Source organism: Cibotium barometz, chromosome 53, assembly GCF_041138505.1.
Source record: "Cibotium barometz isolate CiBa-2024 chromosome 53, ASM4113850v1, whole genome shotgun sequence".
Classification (NCBI taxonomy): domain Eukaryota; kingdom Viridiplantae; phylum Streptophyta; class Polypodiopsida; order Cyatheales; family Cibotiaceae; genus Cibotium; species Cibotium barometz.
Genome location: NC_141098.1, coordinates 3065766 through 3085699, shown reverse-complemented (window position 1 = coordinate 3085699; position 19934 = coordinate 3065766). Strand labels below are relative to the sequence as shown.

Below are 19934 nucleotides of genomic sequence, written 5' to 3'. Positions count from 1 at the left end.
CTGAAAATACTAATGTACCGAAGCCCAAGGTACATATGGTTCCCGATGTGCAAGGGGATACAATGCATGAGGGCAAAGATAGGGTTGTATGCAAAGCTTGGGGACAACTCAAAGATCAGCCCGCTTTGTTCATGTTTGATGATTGTGCATCTGAAAATTTCATATCCACTCAGATGGCAGCTGCTTTGGGTATTGAAGTGGAGGACATGGGTCCTCAAATTGAAGCAGGGGCTGCCTTTGTTGGTAGAGAAGTGCAGGTCATGCCTATTTTTGGCAAGTTGCGCATACACATTCAAGGCTATGTGGATCATGAGGATTTTCTTGTGGCGCCTTTGAATGGCTGTGATGTATTGCTTGGAAAGCCTTGGCATACACGTATTGATCTGTGCAAGGCTTACAAGACTAACAGGATCACCTTCATGCATAAAGGCCGAGAACATGTAATTGATGCTGGTGAAGAGGGTGATACCATTCCCCTTGTATCTCATGTACAAATTAAGAAAGTAATGAAAAAGAGTATTTTTGCGTTCTTGATTTTTGTACGAGATCTTGTTGAGGAAAATGATGTACATGTAAACACTCTTTGTAATTATAGGCTGAAATTTTTGCAAGAGCACAATGATTGTTTTGCTGATGAGTCACCAAATGAGTTACCACCTGTACGACCGGAAGATCATCGCATTGATCTTGTGCCGGGTAGCTCACCACCTAATAGGCCAGCCTATCGTGTAAGTGCATCCCAAAAAGAGGAGATCATGAAGCAAATAAATGAGCTTCTTGAGAAGGGTTTGGTTCAGCCAAGCTCTTCCCCATATTGTTCACCCGTCCTCTTAGTTCAAAAGAAGGATGGATCCTTTCGTATGTGTGTGGATTATAGAGCTTTGAATAAGCTTACCATCAAGAATCGGTTTCCGATTCCACGCATAGATGACATCCTTGACAAGTTGGATGGATCGGCATGCTTTAGCTGAATTGATCTCAAGAGTGGATATCATCAAGTGCGTGTAGTGCCTGAGGATGTACACAAAACTGCTTTCAGGACAGCATTTGGGCTTTATGAGTATCTTGTAATGCCTTTTGGTCTTACAAATGCCCCGGCTACATTCAATAGAATGATAAATCGCATATTCCGTGGGTACAGGAAATTTACAGGTGTCTTCTTTGATGACATCCTAGTCTTCTCGAAGACCGGAGAAGAGCATAAAGCTCATTTGGCTATTGTTTTTGAAGAGCTCCATAAGCATAAACTCTTCATAAATGCAAAGAAGAGTGAGTTCTTCTTGTCAGAGATACATTATCTTGTGCATATTGTGTCCAAAGATGGAGTGCGGATGGATCTTGCAAAGATTGATGCAATTCGGAATTGGCCCAAATTGAGTTCGGTGCATGAGATCCATAGTTTTCTTGGATTATGCTCTCACTACCGCAGGTTCATTCGGCACTTTGCATGGATTGCTTCTCCTTTGCATGATTTGACAAAGAAGAAGGCCGTGTTCAAATAGACTAATGTAGAGAGAGATGCATTCCTCAAATTGAAAGATGCAACTACTCATGGTCCAGTGTTGATCGTTCCGGATTTGCAAAAGCCTTTTTGTGTGGAATGTGATGCATCTGGAAATTACATAGGAGCTGTCCTTAATCAAGAGGGACATGCCGTGGCTTATGAGAGTCGTAGATTGCATGATGCAGAGCTATCTCTTGGCATATATGAGAAAGAGCTCTTGGCTGTAATTCATGCACTTACTATATGGAAACACTATCTTCTTGGGGCTGATTTCACTGTGAAGACAGATCACCAGAGTTTGAGGTATTTTCTTACTCAAACTAAGTTATCAGAGAAGCATATGAGGATGGCCAATTTCCTCTCTCTGTTTCATTTTCAGATCTTGCACACCTCAGGAAAGAAAAATATAGTGGCCGATGCATTGTCACGAAAGTCGTATGTAGCAGTTATCTCGGTTGCCTCTCATGGGGACTTGTGTACCATGCGTGATTTGTATCATACAGATGCTGATTTTGCCACTATTTGGGCTGATTTGATGGCTGGTCATGCACATGCCTCATATGTTATCAAAGAGGGTTATCTCATGAAAGATAATTGCCTATGTGTGGTGTCTGACATGAGGCAAAAGGTTTTGGATGAGTGCCATGCTCCTCCATATGTTGGTCATAGAGGCATAATGCCTACTACGCACATGATTGAGCGGTATGGTATGCGAAAGGACATAGAGGCACATGTACGTGCATGTATCACCTGTCAAAAGGTCAAATTTGATAGATCAGAAGTCTTCTTGGGAGAAGTACTTACCGCTTGTGGAATTTGCAACAACACAGTACATGCATCTACAGAAAAGGCCCCGTTTGAGATTGTTTATGGTAAGGTGGTTTTGCCACCCATCCTTCGCACAAAGGATGAGATATTTGCAGCTGATGAGTATGTAAGAGACTTGGATATTGCTTTTGCTCAGGTGCGGACAGCCATTGCAAGGTCACAAGACAAGCATAAAAAGGCTGCCGACAAGCATAAAAGGGAATTGGATGTTAAAGAGAATGATTGGGTATTGCTGAAATTTGAGAAAGCAAGACTTGCAAAGAGGCCTGGCAAAGAGGGTGCATATCCTAAGCTTGCAACCAGGTACTATGAGCCTTTTCGAGTAATCGAGAAGATCAATGAAGTGGCTTTCAGATTGGCATTACCTAGTCATTGGCACATACACAATGCTTTTCATGTGAGTCTCCTTCGCAAGTATGTAGGGCCGGAGCCCAGTGAAATGGTCATTGAGGATCACCCGGAAGTGGATGAGCTTGAGAAGATCTTGCAGCCAAAGCAAATTGTGTATCACAAGGAACGCAAGCTTGCTGCAGGCAAAGTTGTGAGGGGTTACCTTGTGAAGTTTAAGAACTATCTTCCCATTGATGCTAAATGGGTAGATGATGAGTTCTTCAAAGATTGCCCGCATGTGCTTCAGACATATTTGGATGCATTTTAGTTGCGGACAACTGTTTAGAAGCGGGGGGGAATGTCACCATTTGGCCACCCGAATGGTTCACTCTTGCTTTCACACTATGTACATATTGGATTGGTGTAAATGGCTTATGGAATGTGCCTATGCATGTGATTGACACGTGTCATGTTGTATAGTTGGATATAATATTCCGCTCGGACTTGACGTTATCATGCCCGGAATATCTGGAGGACTTGGCTTTCCGCTCGGACTTGTGCCTTTGTGTACATGCCCGGAAACGCCTGGAGGATTGGCTTTCCATTGGGTCTGGTATCGCATATACTTGCCTGGAAACGCCTGGTCTTATATGGTTTCATGAACGGAAATTGCTCATGCCAATGCTGCATTGCATAGCATCTTTATGTGCTTGCCTGCAAATGAAATTGCATGCTATTTTCATGCCTGCATGACCTATGTGTAGTTCCGGGCTAGGGGACGCCCGCCCGTGAACCGCGCGTGTGAAACTGTCGGCGGCTGACATGGTTGTGTGGCATGTGAACAGGTGATAAGTATTACCCAATCTAGGCTCAAATAGCCCTTAGGACTTCCCCAATATTTATAAGTGAGTGCGTTCCCACTTCATTAAAGTTTGGGCGCCCAAAAGTCGCTTATAAATTATGACCGCTTCCAAGTTCACACTCACTGAAGTCCCGAGGCGGACAAGACTCAATGTCCAGGACCTGATCCTCCCTTTTTACTCATAAACGGGCATCTCCCCATGTCCTCTCACCTGATTGGACCCCAATTCATTACTTATCAAGAGAAAATTCGTGTTTTCTCTTCATGAGGATTTTTGGAGGCTGAAAACTCTGTTTTTCCACCATTTCTCTCCATTTCCAAGCTCTCCATAGCCATACCCAACTTGCTAGGGTGTTTTCCAAGCTTCCAAGAGTGTTTCTAAGTGCTAATCACTCTCCTACTCACTCCCAATGACTGAAATTCAGCAAAACAGCGCTCATTTTTGCTGTAATTTCTGGTCTTTTTGCTGAAAACCCTAATTTCAGTCTTCCTTTCTCAAGTTGAACCATAAGGGAAGCTTTCCCAAGGTTCCCTTCATCCTCTTGAAGACTTTTGTCGCGAAGGATTGCGGCAAATCGAAGATATCAACACTTCTAAAGCTTCCAACGCGAAGGCTTCCGCTTGCAACAACTTCTATGAAGACTGGTAAGCTAATTGGACAATGTGTTGTCATTACTTATTCAGTAGAAGGGCAGGACTCCTTGTTTAGCCGCCCTGTGTAGTATTTCTCTTGTCCTATGTGCTCTTGAAGATGTTGCTACCTTGCTTGGTAGAACATAGAGCCAATGGTAGAGAATATGGGCACTGAAGTCGGGCCGGGCATCAAGGCAGCTCCTTGGTAATCTACATCGACATACCATTGTTTTCTAAATGCTGAATTTCATATGCATTGACATGGAGGATTTGGCAATGGATGCCCATGAAGCTATGTATTGAATTTCTCCAATAGTAATACAATTTACTCAAGGGAGGGGTCGGCCGTTCCGGCTCATTGTGTGTCTCTTGTCAATTCAGCAATTTACTTCTTGTATTTGTGCAAGTGTCCTTCAAATCTTAGTGTATTTAAGTGTATTGATTAGCATTGTGTTCAACCAAGTTACACATACTCATTTTTAGCATGCATACATAGTCTAGAATAGTCCCAATCAGCCCCTTCTCTCAGCCTCAGATTTGCAACCTTCCTACATCCATCGGGAAGAGTGTATAGGCTCGAGATTGGTCATCATTGGTGCTTCTACAACCGTGTGCAGTTCAGCCCAACTCTTGGTTCTCAGAGATCTTGTATCGTCAGTCCACTGTCACTCTCTTCAAAGAAATAAAGCAAATACTATTCCAGAACGGGATAGGGGAGCCTTCAGTGGGTCATTCAGGACCCCATACGATGTACAGTTTCTATCTCTCTCTCTCTCAAATCTCTTAAAGTTTGAAGTCTTAAAGTGGATTGCTAGACTCGTGAAACTTAGGATACAGAAGACGGTGTGAGCATCTGTGTGACAGGATCCTTAAATTACGAATACTTCCGCTGCATGTTATATAAATGCCCATGAATGACCTCTAACCACCTTTATATAGTGATCTAATGGCAAGTAATATTCAGGTCGGCCATCCATTTTCAGGTCCTAATGTTAGACATCGTCTCCTTGTTGCTGGCTTCCTATTTGGTGTCCTATTTTAGCCTCTAGGGCTGACCATGTTAGTTTGAGGGGCTGGTCACCCCTCACTTATTTTACCCATATTTTATCCCCATTTTATGGAGTCTTGGGCACTTTTTATCCTAGTCGTGGAGGTTTTTTCCCTAGTCGTGAGAGCTGGTTGGCTGCCTACTACTAGGCATATATATATTCGGCATACCCTCACTCCTTATTGATTGCTCAGCATTGTTTGCTGCAGTCCCTCACATACGAGGTCTTCTCCCCTCTTGCTCAAGACGTGTATTCTTGGTTGATGATATTGAGAGCATGTCTATACCTGTATTTTCTCTCCATCTCTCTCTCGCGCTCTCTCCTATGTTTCCACTTTGCCTTCTTCCGTTGTGCATTCCATCATGGTATCAAAGCGCCGGTGAAGAATAGTGTCGAATGCTCCCTCCTCCTGCGTTTTTGTGTTTTCAGCAAGGTGGACAGATCTATGTTTTTTTTTTCTCTCAGGTTGCTGCTGGTCGCCCGCCTCTTTCAGGCGCTTCTCCATTGCAGCCCGTGGTCATCCATAGCCGGTTTGACCTCCTGAGACTTCCCCCTCACCTATTTTCTGCTCTGTTTTCAGGGCTGAAGCACCTAGAGTGCTGCGTTTTCCTACAGGTGGTTTTCTACAGTACATTGCAACGTTTGTCAGCATCTACCCCCTTGTAGTGTGAGCCGCTTGTTCTGTGTAGGACAGCAACAGGATCTTTGCTTCATTTTTTTCTCCTACAGGTTTGTTGTTTCTGTTTGCTGATCTGAGGACTCGATGGTACCATATCTCTTCTGCTTTTCCAAAATTTGCCCTATCTCTTGCCCCAAACACTTTTGCGTTTTCAGATTTGCAGCCATGGTTGCTGCGTTTTTCTGAATTGTTTCTGCTGGTAGCTCTACCTTCTCTTGGGCTCCTCCCGTTGGACCCGAAGGTACCTTCTCTTCAGCGTTTTTCCTCATAGGAGGTGTGGACACTGGTTGGCCTGAATTTTCAGGTTTGTAGCCCTTGTTTGGCTGCATTTTCTTCTCCAGTGGACACAGATCACTTGCAAAGGGGGTCTTGTTTGGATTGTGGCTTTGGATGCAGTTTGGTACTTGAGGAGGTTATTGAATTTCTGATTTCAGTCAGCGTTTTGCTGATTTTGGAGCATCTGTACTTGCGTCTTGTTCCTGGCCTTCACAATTACCCGGTTTCTTCATGTCCCTTGCCTTCTGTTTGCGGTGGAGTGCTGTTTTTTTACTGGACAGCAGTGTTTTGGCTACGTTTTGCTTCCCAAAGGAGTTTTCTGCACTCAAAGGGGGCCCATCTCCAGCTACTTCACTTGAGAATCCGTTTCGGGAGCTGTTTTGTATCCGTGGAGACTTTCTTCCTTGACAGAAGTTTACAGGGTTTGGAGGAGAGTAGTGATCTTTTCAGAAATCCTGAGCAAAGTTTATTTTTTGTCCGACCATATGTTCTTTGCAGTGTTTGCAGAGAAAGGAGGGTGTTTTGCCTATGAGGTGTGATCCTTTCACATGGATCACTTGTTTGTTGCTGATTCTTGGGATCTTGTTACCACTGCAAATTATAGTCCTGCTTCCCTTCCTCATTGTGAGGAGTCTATCTCTGCCTCTCTTTGTGATTCTTTTGAGGATGCCCCTCCCCCTGCCAATTCTGCAGGTTTGTTGTTTTGGAGGATGGTTTTTTGGACCCAGTGGGATGCTTTGGATCTGGGGCACATTGGTACTTCCAGAGTTTTTTGGATTTGGATCAGAATCAAGTTGGGCTTGTACCAGTCCGACGACTTCTTTTTTCAGAGGGGGATGGAGTCCTTTCATCTGGCAATGCCCACCTTAGTGCAGTGTGCTTATGTCCAGCTTTGGGCAACTCATGGTACGGAGTTTGAGCAAATGGACCCCATCTTTTCTACAGAGCCTTTACATCTTGCAATGCCGACCTTTTAAGAGGATGCTTTTTTACAGCATTTGGCTACTCTTGGTACAGAGTTGGAGCAGATTCACTCTATTTCTTCTGAGGGTTCTAGTGAGGAGCAGCTTGCTTCTCCCAGGATTGATTATCTACAGGATTTGATCTTGGTTGGTTTTGAGGTTTTCATAGCTTCTCCAGGCTGGATACACGACATACGACTTCAGGGAGTGCTTACACACTTGGGATTAGAACCATTATTTGGAGCAGCACGTCGCAACCTACTTGGTTGTTTTCTTCTAGAGAAGCGGTGTACCTAGCAGCTTGTTTTGTTGCTTTTGTAACTGAGTTGCTGAGGAGATTGCTTGTGGAGCTTTCCTAGTACTTGTTGGGTTTTATGCTGTGTATGCACCCAGAGGAGTGCTAGTGATCATCAGTAGATTACTGGGGCACTTTTTACTTCAGTTAGTGGAGGTTTTTTTCCCCAGTTTAGTTCAGTTTCACTTATATGCAGTTTATAAGTGTTTTGGTCCACCCGGCACATTTTATGGCCGGACATGTGAACACTTATCTTTAGGGTCACTATTATGTGGCTATTGTACTTCACTTTTGATTATCAAGCAATAGACTGAAGTCGTGTTCTCTCTCTCTCTTGGTTTCCACGCCTGCTTGTAGCTTGTGTAAACCCTAACCCTAACACTTCATTGCCTTCATTTGGTATCAGAGCATTGAAGCTTGTCTTGCCCTGCCCGTACACTGCCAAGCTTTTGTTGCTGCTGCCCGTACAGCACCCGTACATCACTGCCCGTACACTGCCACTGCTGCTGCCCGGCCCGTACATCTGTGCGCCGTACTGCAGCTTCAGTACCTGCTGCCCGTACACCTGTGCGCCGTACTGCATTCCGTACCTGACAGCGCTATCGCCTTGTAGCTTGCGTTCCTGTCACCGCACGTGTACCAGCCCCGTATACCTACTGTACTTGCCCGTACAGTAAGCGCCGCCTTCAAGTTCTGTACCTGCCTGTACAGTAAGCGCCGCCCTCAGTTATGTACTGCATCTGTCATCGCTGCCCTGTCATCGTCGCCTTCAACATCTGGTCGTCTTGCTAGTCCTCCGTACAAACCTGCACAGAGAGCCGTGCAGCATTCAATGCTGCGTACCTGCTTCTGTACTTTCGATTGTACCTGCTGTGATACGACTGCAACTTCCATACCAGCTTCTGTACAGAACCAGTAGACTGTACATGCATAGTACAGTCAACTGTACTTGCTCTTTGGTGGACTGTACCTGCTAACATCACACTGTTGTAAGCATTGCAAGCTTTGAATATTGGGCATTTTTATTTTCTCTGTGAAAATATACAGGCACAACAAACAGATTTTCTAGCAAAGAACTATACAGGTTTTTTTTTTGCACAGTTTGGGTACAGCAAATTTGGGCATTTTTGGGGCATTTTGGCATTGTGTACGCCATTTTCTGCAATACTCAGTCATTGGTGCATTGAGCTGCACATTCAGAGGATTGAGAGTGCAGGCATATTTGGGAGAACTGTATTCAGTGGAGTACAGTTATTTTCAGGGTTTCTGCTATTGGGTTTTTTGATAAACAGGTACAACATTGTGCGTAAGCATAATGGCAAATCAACAGCAAAGTGATGTATTCACATATTTGTCTAAGGAAGACAAATTGGATGGCACGAACTACTCCTTGTGGAGTTTTATGCTGAAAAATGTGCTTGTGGCAAAAGGTCTTTGGGATTTTGTTAGTGGTGATGAACCACGTCCAGGTCCATTGGCTCCAGAGACTCCTCCCCAAGGGGGTGCTCGTGGACGAGGACAACAGGTACAGGCTCCAGGACAGCCATTGCCTGTTCAAAGAACAAATGCTCAAAAGACATGGGATGCCAGGGATGCACAAGCTTTGTCACTCATTGCATTGTCAGTACAGAGGTCCATTATACCTCATATTCGTTCAGCTGGCTCTTCACAGAATGCATGGGTGACTTTGGAGCAGATGTATGCTGCTCGTAATGAGGCTAGAATCTCATTTTTGAAAAGAGAGCTGGAAAATCAAAAAATGAATGAAGGAGATGATATGTCTAGCCACTTAAACAAGCTGCAGGATTTGAGAGAACAACTCATCAATGTGGATGAGATTATTCCTGAGACACAGCTTGTGTCCACCATCTTGCACTCTTTGCCAAGATCTTACTTGGCTTTCATACCTCTTTGAACCTCAGCATGAGGAATGCTGTTGAACCCCTCACGTATCAGGAACTTGTTGCTCTCTTACTACAAGAGGAGCAAATGAGGAAGAATATGAATATGAACACAAATGCTGAACAAGCATTTACTACAGGTCAAAAGGGGAAAGGAAAAACTCAGCCAAAGAGTGCAAATCAAAATTCAGGTGATGGTGGTTCTTCACAGGATACCAAGAAAAGTGATGGACAGCCCAAGAAGAAGGGCAAATGTCATTACTGTAAGAAGCCAAGTCACTACATCACGGAATGTAGGAAGAGGATTGCCAAAGAGAAGGCAAAGGAAGCTGGGATGTCTGTTAATGATGCTTCTAAAGCTCCTCCAGAGATTGCTTCTTTTGTTGAGGACAGGGATTACTGTTTTTATACATGCAGCTATGATGCCTCTTGGTCTTCACAGGCACTCAGTTTGACAGAGCATGCATGTACTTGGTATTTTGATAGTGGTGCCTCAAAGCATATCACATCTCGCAGGGATTTGTTTAGTCATGTTGGCCCTGCCCCTGTTGGCAAAACTGTTCAGTGTGCCAACAATGCTTCATATCCAGTTCGTGGCATTGGGGAGATTCAGCTCACAGCCATTGATGGCTCCATTCTCCGCCTTACAGATGCCTTATATGTACCAGGGATAAAGAAGAATTTGTTGTCCATTTCTTCTTTAGCACATTGTGGTATGCAGGTCCACTTTGATGATGATAAATGCATGGTCAGAGACAAAGCTAATGCCTTGACCTTGATGCTTACTGGTACATTATGTCATGGACTTTATCAGTTGGATGCATTTCAGCCAGTGGATCAGTCTGCTTATCATGCATTCACTCTTACTCCAGCTATGGTTGATGCGGAGTTATGGCATGCTCGCATGGGGCATGTAAATTTTGGTAGTCTTATGCTTATGCAGCGACATAACATGTTTACAGATCTACCTCTCATGGAGAAGCCTCCAAATCACATTTGTGAAGGATGTATTTTGAGAAAAATGCATAGGTTTTCCTTCCCACGTGATCAAGCTCTAAGAGCAACTGCAAAGTTGCAACTTATACACAGTGATCTTTGTGGTCCCATGCAGACGAAGTCATTAGGTGGTTGCTTCTATTTTGCAACATTTATTGATGACTTCTCTCGTATATGCTGGGTCTATCCTTTGACACAGAAATCACAGGTATATGATGCATTTTTGGCCTTTGTAGCACTTGCAGAGACAGAGTCAGGATGCAAGGTGAAGACTCTCCGTTCTGACCGAGGGGGGGAATATATGTCACATATGCTGAATTCCTTTCTTGGGAGTAGAGGTATAAAACATCAGTATACTACTCCTTACACTCCACAGCAGAATCGGGTTGCAGAAAGGAAGAATCGGTCACTCATGGAGATGGCCAGATGTATGCTAAAGGCAAAAAGGCTACCACATATCTTTTGCGTGGAAGCAGTAATGTGTGCTTGTCATATTTTGAATCGATGTCCCACAAAGGCATTGGTTTCTATTACTCCTTTTGAGGCTTGGCATGGCCGCAAGCCTTCTGTATCGCATTTTCGTATCTTTGGGTGTCTTGCATATGCACACATACCCAAAGAGTTGAGGAGGAAGCTGGATGATAAAGCCACAAAATGCATTTTTGTTGGGTATAGCCGTGAGAGCAAGGGCTACAGGTTATATGACCCACTATCCAGGAAGATATTCACTAGTCGGGATGTGATTTTTGATGAAAAATCAGAAATATCCATGGCTGGTTATGAGGCAAATCAGGCTGAAAATGATGTGTCTGAAGGTCTACTACCCATGGAGTTTCATTCCATGGTTGGTGATCCAACTCATGAGGGTACAGGACAGCCAGCAAATGATGTAGGTGGTGCAGAAATTCAGCAGCCAAATGAGCCAGAAGCTGAACCAAATATGGGCAGCAGGCACCACAGGTCAGACATATACCTAGATGGTATTTGAGGACATTACAGGACAGCCATTTAGAGGGTCCTCTTGCTGGTCGTACTCGTAGGGAGACAAGGACCAATGAGCATGCACACATCATGGATTTGAATCTGGTTATGGCAGCCAGTTTACAAGATGATGATAAGCCTGATTCATTTGTGGATGCACGAGATAATGTGCATTGGAACACAGCCATGCAGGAAGAGCTTGATTCTATTAAAAGGAATCAAACATGGGATTTGGTTGATCTGCCCAAAGGCAAGAAAGCAATTGGTACTAAATGGGTCTATAAGTTGAAAAGACATGCAGATGGATCCATTGACAGGTACAAAGCCCGTCTAGTTGCAAAGGGCTATGCACAGAAGAAGGGCATTGATTATGAGGAGACATTTGCTCCTACATCCCGTATGTCGACACTTACGTGTGTCATTGCATTGGCTGCACATCGTGGTTGGGTTGTTCACCAGTTGGACATAAAGACTGCATTTCTACATGGGGACCTCGAGGAGGAAGTTTATGTATTTCAGCCCATGGGTTTTGCAGAACATGGTCATGAGGGGAAAGTTTGCAGGCTGAAAAAGGCCTTGTATGGTTTGAAACAAGCTCCACGAGCTTGGTATGCAAAAATAGATGCTTTTCTACTCACTCAGGGATTTGTGAACAGTCCATCAGAGGCCACTCTGTATGTAAAGAAAGAAGAAACAGATCTGCTGGTCATCAGTCTTTATGTGGATGATCTCTTGCTCATGGGATCAAATGATGACAAAATTGCAGCTTTTAAAGAGATACTGCAACAGACATTTGACATGTCTGACTTGGGCCTTGTACATTACTATTTGGGCATACAGTTTGTGCAGGATAACAGAGGCATTGGGTTGTTGCAATCACATTATGTTGCTAAACTTCTGGAGAAGTTTAAATTTCAGGATTGCAAGCCTATTAGTACTCCTATGGAGCCTGGGATGAAACTGTCACTACAAGATGACAGTGTTTCCTTTGATACCACTACATATGCTCAGGCTGTTGGGTGCCTCATTTACTTGTGTAATACAAGGCCAGATATTCAGTATGCAGTCTCTCAGTTGAGCAGATTCATGCACAGCCCGCGGTTGTCACATTGGCAAGCTGTGAAGCGTGTATTCCGTTATTTGCAGGGTACCTTGTCTCTTGGATTGCTTTATCCTGAGGGGGGTGACATGTAGTCATACGCTTGCAGTGATTCAGATTGGGCTGGTGATTTTGATACCAGACATTCCACTAGTGGAAATTGTTTCTTTCTTGGCTCTTCATGCATTTCTTGGCTAAGCAAGAAACAGACCACAGTGGCCACTTCGTATTGTGAGGCAGAGTACAGAGCAGCCTACACTACTACTGTTGAGTGTGTTTGGCTGCGTCGTCTCATGACTGATATGGATATTTCAGTGGAGGAGCCTACACCTATCTATACTGATAGTCAGAGTGCCATTGTTGTGGCCAGGAATCCTGTGTTTCATGCTCGCACAAAACACATTGAGATTCACTATCATTTTGTTCGGGAGAGACTCCAGGCAGGAGATATCAGTCTGATCTACTGTCCTACAGATCAGAATGTGGCAGACATCTTCACCAAGGCATTACCACGTCCGAAATTTGAAGCATTCCGCAATGCTTTGAATTTGTTTCTTTTTGGTGGATGATGTACAGTGATCACATATCACTCAGGGGGGTTTGTTGGGTTTTATGCTGTGTATGCACCCAGAGGAGTGCTAGTGATCATCAGTAGATTACTGGGGCACTTTTTACTTCAGTTAGTGGAGGTTTTTTCCCCAGTTTAGTTCAGTTTCACTTATATGCAGTTTATAAGTGTTTTGGTCCACCCGGCACATTTTATGGCCGGACATGTGAACACTTATCTTTAGGGTCACTATTATGTGGCTATTGTACTTCACTTTTGATTATCAAGCAATAGACTGAAGTCGTGTTCTCTCTCTCTGTTGGTTTCCACGCCTGCTTGTAGCTTGTGTAAACCCTAACCCTAACACTTCATTGCCTTCAGTACTTCTTTCTGCAGTCTTTCATCTTTGATCAAGGACGACGTCTCTAGCTTCTTGGAGTTCACTCAGCATCCGGCACTGAGAGGGGGTGTTAGACATCATCTCCTTGTTGTTGGCTTCCTGTTTGGTGTCCTATTTTAGCCTCTAGGACTAACCATGTTAGCTTGAGGGGTTGGTCACCCCTCACGTATTTTACCCATATTTTATCCCCATTTTATGGAGTCTTGGGCACTTTTTATCCTAGTCGTGGAGCTTTTTTCCCTAGTCGTGAGTTGTCGGCTACCTATTTCTAGGCATATATATAGCCAGCATACCCTCACTCCTTATTGATTGCTTAGCATTGTTTGCTGCAGTCCCTCCTCATATACGAGGTCTTCTCCCCTCTTGCTCAGGACATGTATTCTTGGTTGACGATATTGAGGGCAAGTCTATACCTATGTTTCCTCTCCATCTCTCTCTCTCTCACTGTCTCTCCTGTGTTTCCACTTTCGCTTCTTCCACTGTGCATTGTATCACCTAAAACATCATCAAAAATACCACAAACATGTTCACTTGTGCCCAACTTGTGTCCCAACAATTGGGCCATGTTCTAGACACCTTTGGGTGCCTATTGCGCTATGAAAATTGCCCAATTCAACCAAATTCTACTTCTAATCTTGCCAAAGAGGCAAATGCAAGTAAGATCCATGTCCATGTAGCACTCACGGATGTGATGCACCTAACATCCCCTCCTAAACTTGGAGCACTAGGACACATGGTGCACCCTTGGTCCATGCTCCTTCACTCCTCGACTCTCGTCCAATGGTAGGCTCTGGCTCTACTCCAAACACACGGGCTCAGTCACCAATAAGAACGCTTTTGAGGCTACTTCCTCATGGCTTTCTTGCAAAAAACATCTGATCAAGGACATATGCCACTTAATTCCACAAAACTATAAAGAGTGATATGCACATCTGACACCACATAGAGACTAGAATGGGCAGACCCCCCCCACCCCTCTTCCCATTGGAGTATTTTATTACCCAAGGAGAAAAATATCATGTACAAGCTTTGAGGGAGCACACGCTCCAGAGGTATCCACATACAACAATGAATAATTCATATACACAAACTGTTATCAAAAAGGCCCATGAAAATGCCAAGAATATGTCTATTCCGTGTGGATACCGACCAACATGGCTTATCAAATAGCCCATACAACTGTAAGCCCATAAGCTGTCCATGAACATGTATGGCTTAATCGTACACCCATAAAGCTGTACATATGGCTGAATCATAAGCCCATAAAGTAGTACATGAACCAATAAGGCTCATCAATAGACCCAATAAACTATCCATAAACCAATATGGCTGAGATACCATACCCCAATGGCAATAACAAGTGTCCAATGGCTCAAATACATGCCCAATTGCAGTAGCAAGTGTCCAATGAATATATAACCAATTAAAAAGACAAATGCCCAGTGGCTGAAAATCATAATACAATGATCAAATACCCTTGCCTTTAATATTTATTCACGATGGAGGCCTTCAAGGCAATCCCCAACAGTCAGTATACTTTATGGGAAGCCTAAGAGAGAGAGAGAGAGAGAAAGATAGCAACCAACATTAGGGCAGCCTGTAGAGGTGGTAGGGAGCCTTAGCTATGGAGTAGCCAAAATGGTAGAGGCTAGTTTGCAGCAATAGAGCCTGCTCATCTGAAGAAAGAGGGCTGCAATTTATAGATTTGGGGCTCTCATGAGCTAGAATGGCAAGTAGAAGCTAAAATAACAAGTGTAGAGCTGATGTGACAAGTGTGAGGCCACTTGTCTCACTTTGATCCACTGTCATGCCAGATGTCCCAATTTAAGAGATGATTCCTGTTAAATATTAGTAGTGATTAATGTGGGATAAACAAGTGCTAGATGGTTGAGTAAACTAGCACTAAATGTAAGACTTAAATAAAGAGGTTCCAATGTGTGAACAACCACTAGTATGTATAAGTCTCGTGTAGGAACAGCCTCTTAAAAGGTATATATGGTGGCATATTTGGCATATGCATACCTGGAAATCCTAATAAGGTGCAACAAATCCGCTAGCAACTTTCCTCCCAGCCCCATAGGCTCCATTCCAAAACCACCCTCGAGCCCACCCCAGAGCCTAAGGTCCAGATTGACGTGAGTCAGCCAAAACCTGCCAGCATGCCCTAGCGTCCCATACCACTAGACCGCCTTTGTAGGCACTAACACTGTGAGGATTCCTCATAATCTCCATAAGTGAGCCCAAACTCACTCGTCACAATAGTTGGCCTACTACTTTTATTATTACGCTTTTAGCCATTATAAGCCTCTAGTTAGCTTTTTACCAACTCTAGGCCATTTTGGACCTCATCCTTGTTAGTCCTTAGCCTCTTGGGCAGGTCCTATCAGCCCCTATGCCCAGCTACGCCCTAACCCTAACCTTGGGTTCACACATCCCCTTAGCCCCAGGATATCCTAACCCCAATTAACACTGGTCCTAAGCCCAATTAGGGATGCAGCACACAGTGTCCTGAATGATGCATTATGTCGGTATGGCACCCTAGTACAACGGGAGCATGTGACACGGCTTGGTACAGCAACGATCGCATTTCTTCCACAACTCGCTCCTATCTTTGTTGCAATCACTCCATCTTGTAGTTTCGCTTGGAGCACAAAATCACCCAGATAGATTGCTGTGACTTCAGCTTCAACACAGTTTGGCCAAGTTTTTGAATGTGGCTGGGGGGATCACATGAGAGAATCCACCTAAGCCTCTTGTCCCTATCACAAAACAGGCAGAGGCCCTAGGTGGATTCCCTAATCCTTTCCCGGCAGCTTTCTACAAAATTCTTCTTCATGAAAGCCTCCCCTCCCCCTTTTTGTCCATGACATTCCCGTTGTCTTAGTTTGAAGAATTGAAACAGTTCATCTACCCTGTTGTCAGCATGTTTGTCCTATAAATGAGTGATGCAATTTTACTGAATATACATTGCACTTTTACAAAGAGAGCCGCTTACCAAAATAAAGTTCCTCCAAGCAAGAACATCGGAGGCCAATAACTTTGTGTTATGGAGAAAATCCCAAGTTACATGTCTCCAGCTGTAGGCACTGTTTGCAGTAGCACTTCCTAGTAAACCTTCCCGCCAGTCATCATAGAATTCCAATGCTTCCGCCGTCAAAGGCCCCAAGTAGAGCAGGGAAGTCAAGAGGAGAGGGAAGACAACTGCTTGCCACTGTTTCCTACACACCACATTGCAATGATTACCCCATGTTAGGGAATACCCCCGGCAGCTTCTCCTCCTCAAGTGCCTATAACGACGTTAAGGCTACTCGATAATGCAAAACAAAAAATAAAAGTTTGTCCTTTGCCCTTGGTAGCGCTTCTCGCTCGAAGGACTCGAGATCCATGTTTCATGGAGATAGAATGAGGATGCAGTGGTATACTACATAAGTTCTTCTTCACGTATCTTTTGTGTGTATGCTACGATAATCTCATATTTAATGCACACATTTGTTGGCATACATGAGTGCAAACGCATGTGTGTTATAGGGGCATGTGCGTGTTGGTATACATATGCACATCCATATCTACATGTACAGTGCATAAATGTGTTACATGGGTTATAGTATACACGGGTGCATACATGGGTTCATGCTTATGCATACACACAGGTGAATACACGTGTTAATTGGCACGGATGCATGAGCAAATGCACATGCATATCTACATGTATGTACGTATGTACCTATTTAGTGCACAATGGAAAGATCATAGGAGCTGACGCTGAGCAAAGAAGGTACCCAATGATGAGAGCGCAGTCCAAAAGCATTGAGCCACGAGGCGATGTCCACAGACGAGTTCACTTCGATCTGGAATCGAACCACACGCCATGGCCATTGAGCTTTACAATGCAGAGAGAGGAGAGAAATGATGAGAATTGGAAGTGAGAACAGAAGCACTTACAGGGAGGAGAAGGCGGTGGGTGAGGAAGAGGGAGAGGCCGGTGGCTGCAATGGCTCCCGCGAAGCGTCGGAGCATGTGCTGACGGAGGGAGGCCGGGGGCGGGAGTCGCAAGAGCAGGGAGGGCGCGTAGAGCAAAGCGACGTACAGGAAAGCCATGGAGGCGCAAGCCCCAACTGCAAGCCAGGGAGCAATGCAAACTGCTGTTGTGCATGAGGCTCCTCCCAACGACGCCATAGCCACTCCAGGGTAAACGTTTTACCGAAGCACTTAACAACCACTTGTTAACAATTTAGCCTCTTGTAAGATCAAATAAATTCTAGCTCGAAAGGAGTAGTAGCTACCCTCTTCTTTTAGAGTGAAGTTCTTTTCTCATATGTTGGGTGCCATCTACTCGCCCTCACCTCCATTAGAGCTATATATCGCTATCTTATCCCAGTGCGACGGAACAGAGTTTGTAGTCGTCCAAAGAGATTGTAGTGGTAACGAAGCCAACATGGTTGAGCAGCTTCCTCGAGGTAGACTTCATGTGCACGAAGACCATAAAGATGCCTCACCTATGACTACACGTTTGAGCTCGATATCCAATACATCTACTAGTTGGAAAGGTGGAGCTCGATAATCCAACATATCCACCGGTTGGATACCTTCAAGGACTAGTTGCCTTTGCCTATATAAATGTGATTGGTTTCCCAAACATGTCTTTCTCTCATGTAAGGCCTTTCGGGGATCATCATGTATGACCCTCTTCTCTGAAAATCCATCACCACCACGAATGTGTGATGGAAGCTTAATCTGAAGGTCTTGATTTATACACCTTGAACAACGTGTTTAAATGTGTTCCCATTGACAAGCTTCACTACAAGGCATGTGCCATGAGTGGTGCACTACCCTAGGCCTCCTAGCAATCCTTGGTGATTATGATGACACCACCATCCAAAATTGCAAAGACCATAAGGCCCTTGTACACAATAGGTAACACGACCTTTATTTTATCGCTTTCAAAGTAGTGCCTTAGCTTGTTCATGGGCATTTTTGGATGTTGGTTATAGAGTGAGATTGCTCAATGGGGCATGGCTTATCCTCCTCATCCTCAAGTTTAGGTTCAACAGTGTGGGCTCTTAAGTTCCCATTCGTCCAATCTAATGGCATATTACATAAAAGTATGTTCCTCAGGTAGGCCTATTGCATAAAAATAAAAGATGTGAGCTTAGTTTATATAAAAAAGGCATAAGCCACCACACGTGAATTTGTATATGTGAGTCTGTAGATATGAGCAAGATGTGAGCCTGTAGAGGTGAAGAATCTCCATATACGAGCCTAGATGCGAGTCTAGAGGCAAAACCTAAAGACATAAGCTTAGGGGGGGGAAAAAACTCAAAACTAAAAAAGAAGAAGTTTTTGTTATAGCTTGAGCAGAAGAACGTGTCTGAAATCAGTTTCAAATAAATGTGTCTAAAGCAAGTCTGAAAGCAATTACAGACCTACTTCACCGTAAACTCTTGATGTAAACCCAATTTGGACTAATTATGGGAAACAATAATATCATCGATTAAAGCACATTAAACCACACTTTCTTAAACCCACCCAGCCTTTGGTCTTAGCAAACAATAGAGCGCTTCCCTGTTAAGAAGGTAAAACTCCTTCAAATTCACCTCCAACGAGGAGCTTTGGTGAAATGAGCCAAGTAAACATGAAATAGGCTAACTAAACACAAATTGATCCAACTAAACATAAATGTTCAAATCCACCTCCAATGAGGAGCTTTTGGGATGAATGAGCCAAGTAAACATGAAATAAGCTAACTAAACACAAATTGATCTAACTAAACATAAATGTGAGTACAAGAACATCGAAACACCTGGAAATGAGAGCCATTGACAGTCATTTGAGCCCCAGATTCACTAATTGACTTCGTAAACATTGTCGTAAGCTTCATGAAAAAGGCACTAGACTGTCCTATCTTTTAGGCAAAGCTCTAGTGAATAAGCGAGAGCATGATGATGAACCTCAAGGTTTACTCCCTTTAGAAGTGGTGTAAGGTCCCTCTCCATATTTAATGACCTTAGCCATTTTATTTAACGATGTTCCTATATTTTAATTATCAAAGCTGATCATGTAAGTTGGCTAGATAAATTCTTAAGTTGCTCATTATAATGAGATATAAAATTACTTTTTATCTCTGAAACTCATAGACAGATAATAGTAGATATTATATAAATCTTGCAGGGGGGTAACAGTGTGGTAAATATTCAAAAGAGATTTTTTGATGGGTAAAAAGCTTTTAAAAAAATCTTAAGCTACCCATCGAGAGTTACTGATAAATCTTAATTTCAAGTTGGGCATAGTGCATTAGCAAGAAATCAAAGAAAAATATCAAATTATTTTAAAAATTAGAAATAAATTATTTTTAGTGATTTTTGTAAAAGATGAATTATTGATCCCTTGTAAGTGATCGTTCAGACACCTAGGTATGTGCAGATTATAATCTTAGTTAACCTTAGTAATAAGGGGCCTTCTTAGGAAACCTACTCAAGTGGCTTGCTTGCCCATCCCCCATCCATATTTCCACCATACCTCCCATCCCCCATCCATGTGTCCACTATACCTCCTTCCGGAAAGGACTGGATGCTTCTCACCTTACCTCTCACCA

The 19934-nt window shown here is 43.7% G+C and overlaps 1 protein-coding gene across 1 annotated transcript in view; it reads right to left on the bottom strand.

Moving 5' to 3' along the window:
- Nucleotides 1–17607, bottom strand: part of FACE2 (farnesylated protein-converting enzyme 2) — a 75183-nt gene extending 57576 nt beyond the window's left edge. Inside the window, exons 1-3 of the mRNA XM_086788992.1 lie at nt 17285–17607; nt 17122–17190; nt 16338–16553 (exon numbers count right to left, since the gene is read on the bottom strand). Coding sequence (XP_086645118.1) covers nt 16338–16553; nt 17122–17190; nt 17285–17518 — 519 coding nt within the window. The 5' untranslated portion in view covers nt 17519–17607. The remainder of the gene's footprint in view (nt 1–16337; nt 16554–17121; nt 17191–17284) is intronic.
- Between the last annotated feature and the right edge of the window lie 2327 nt (nt 17608–19934).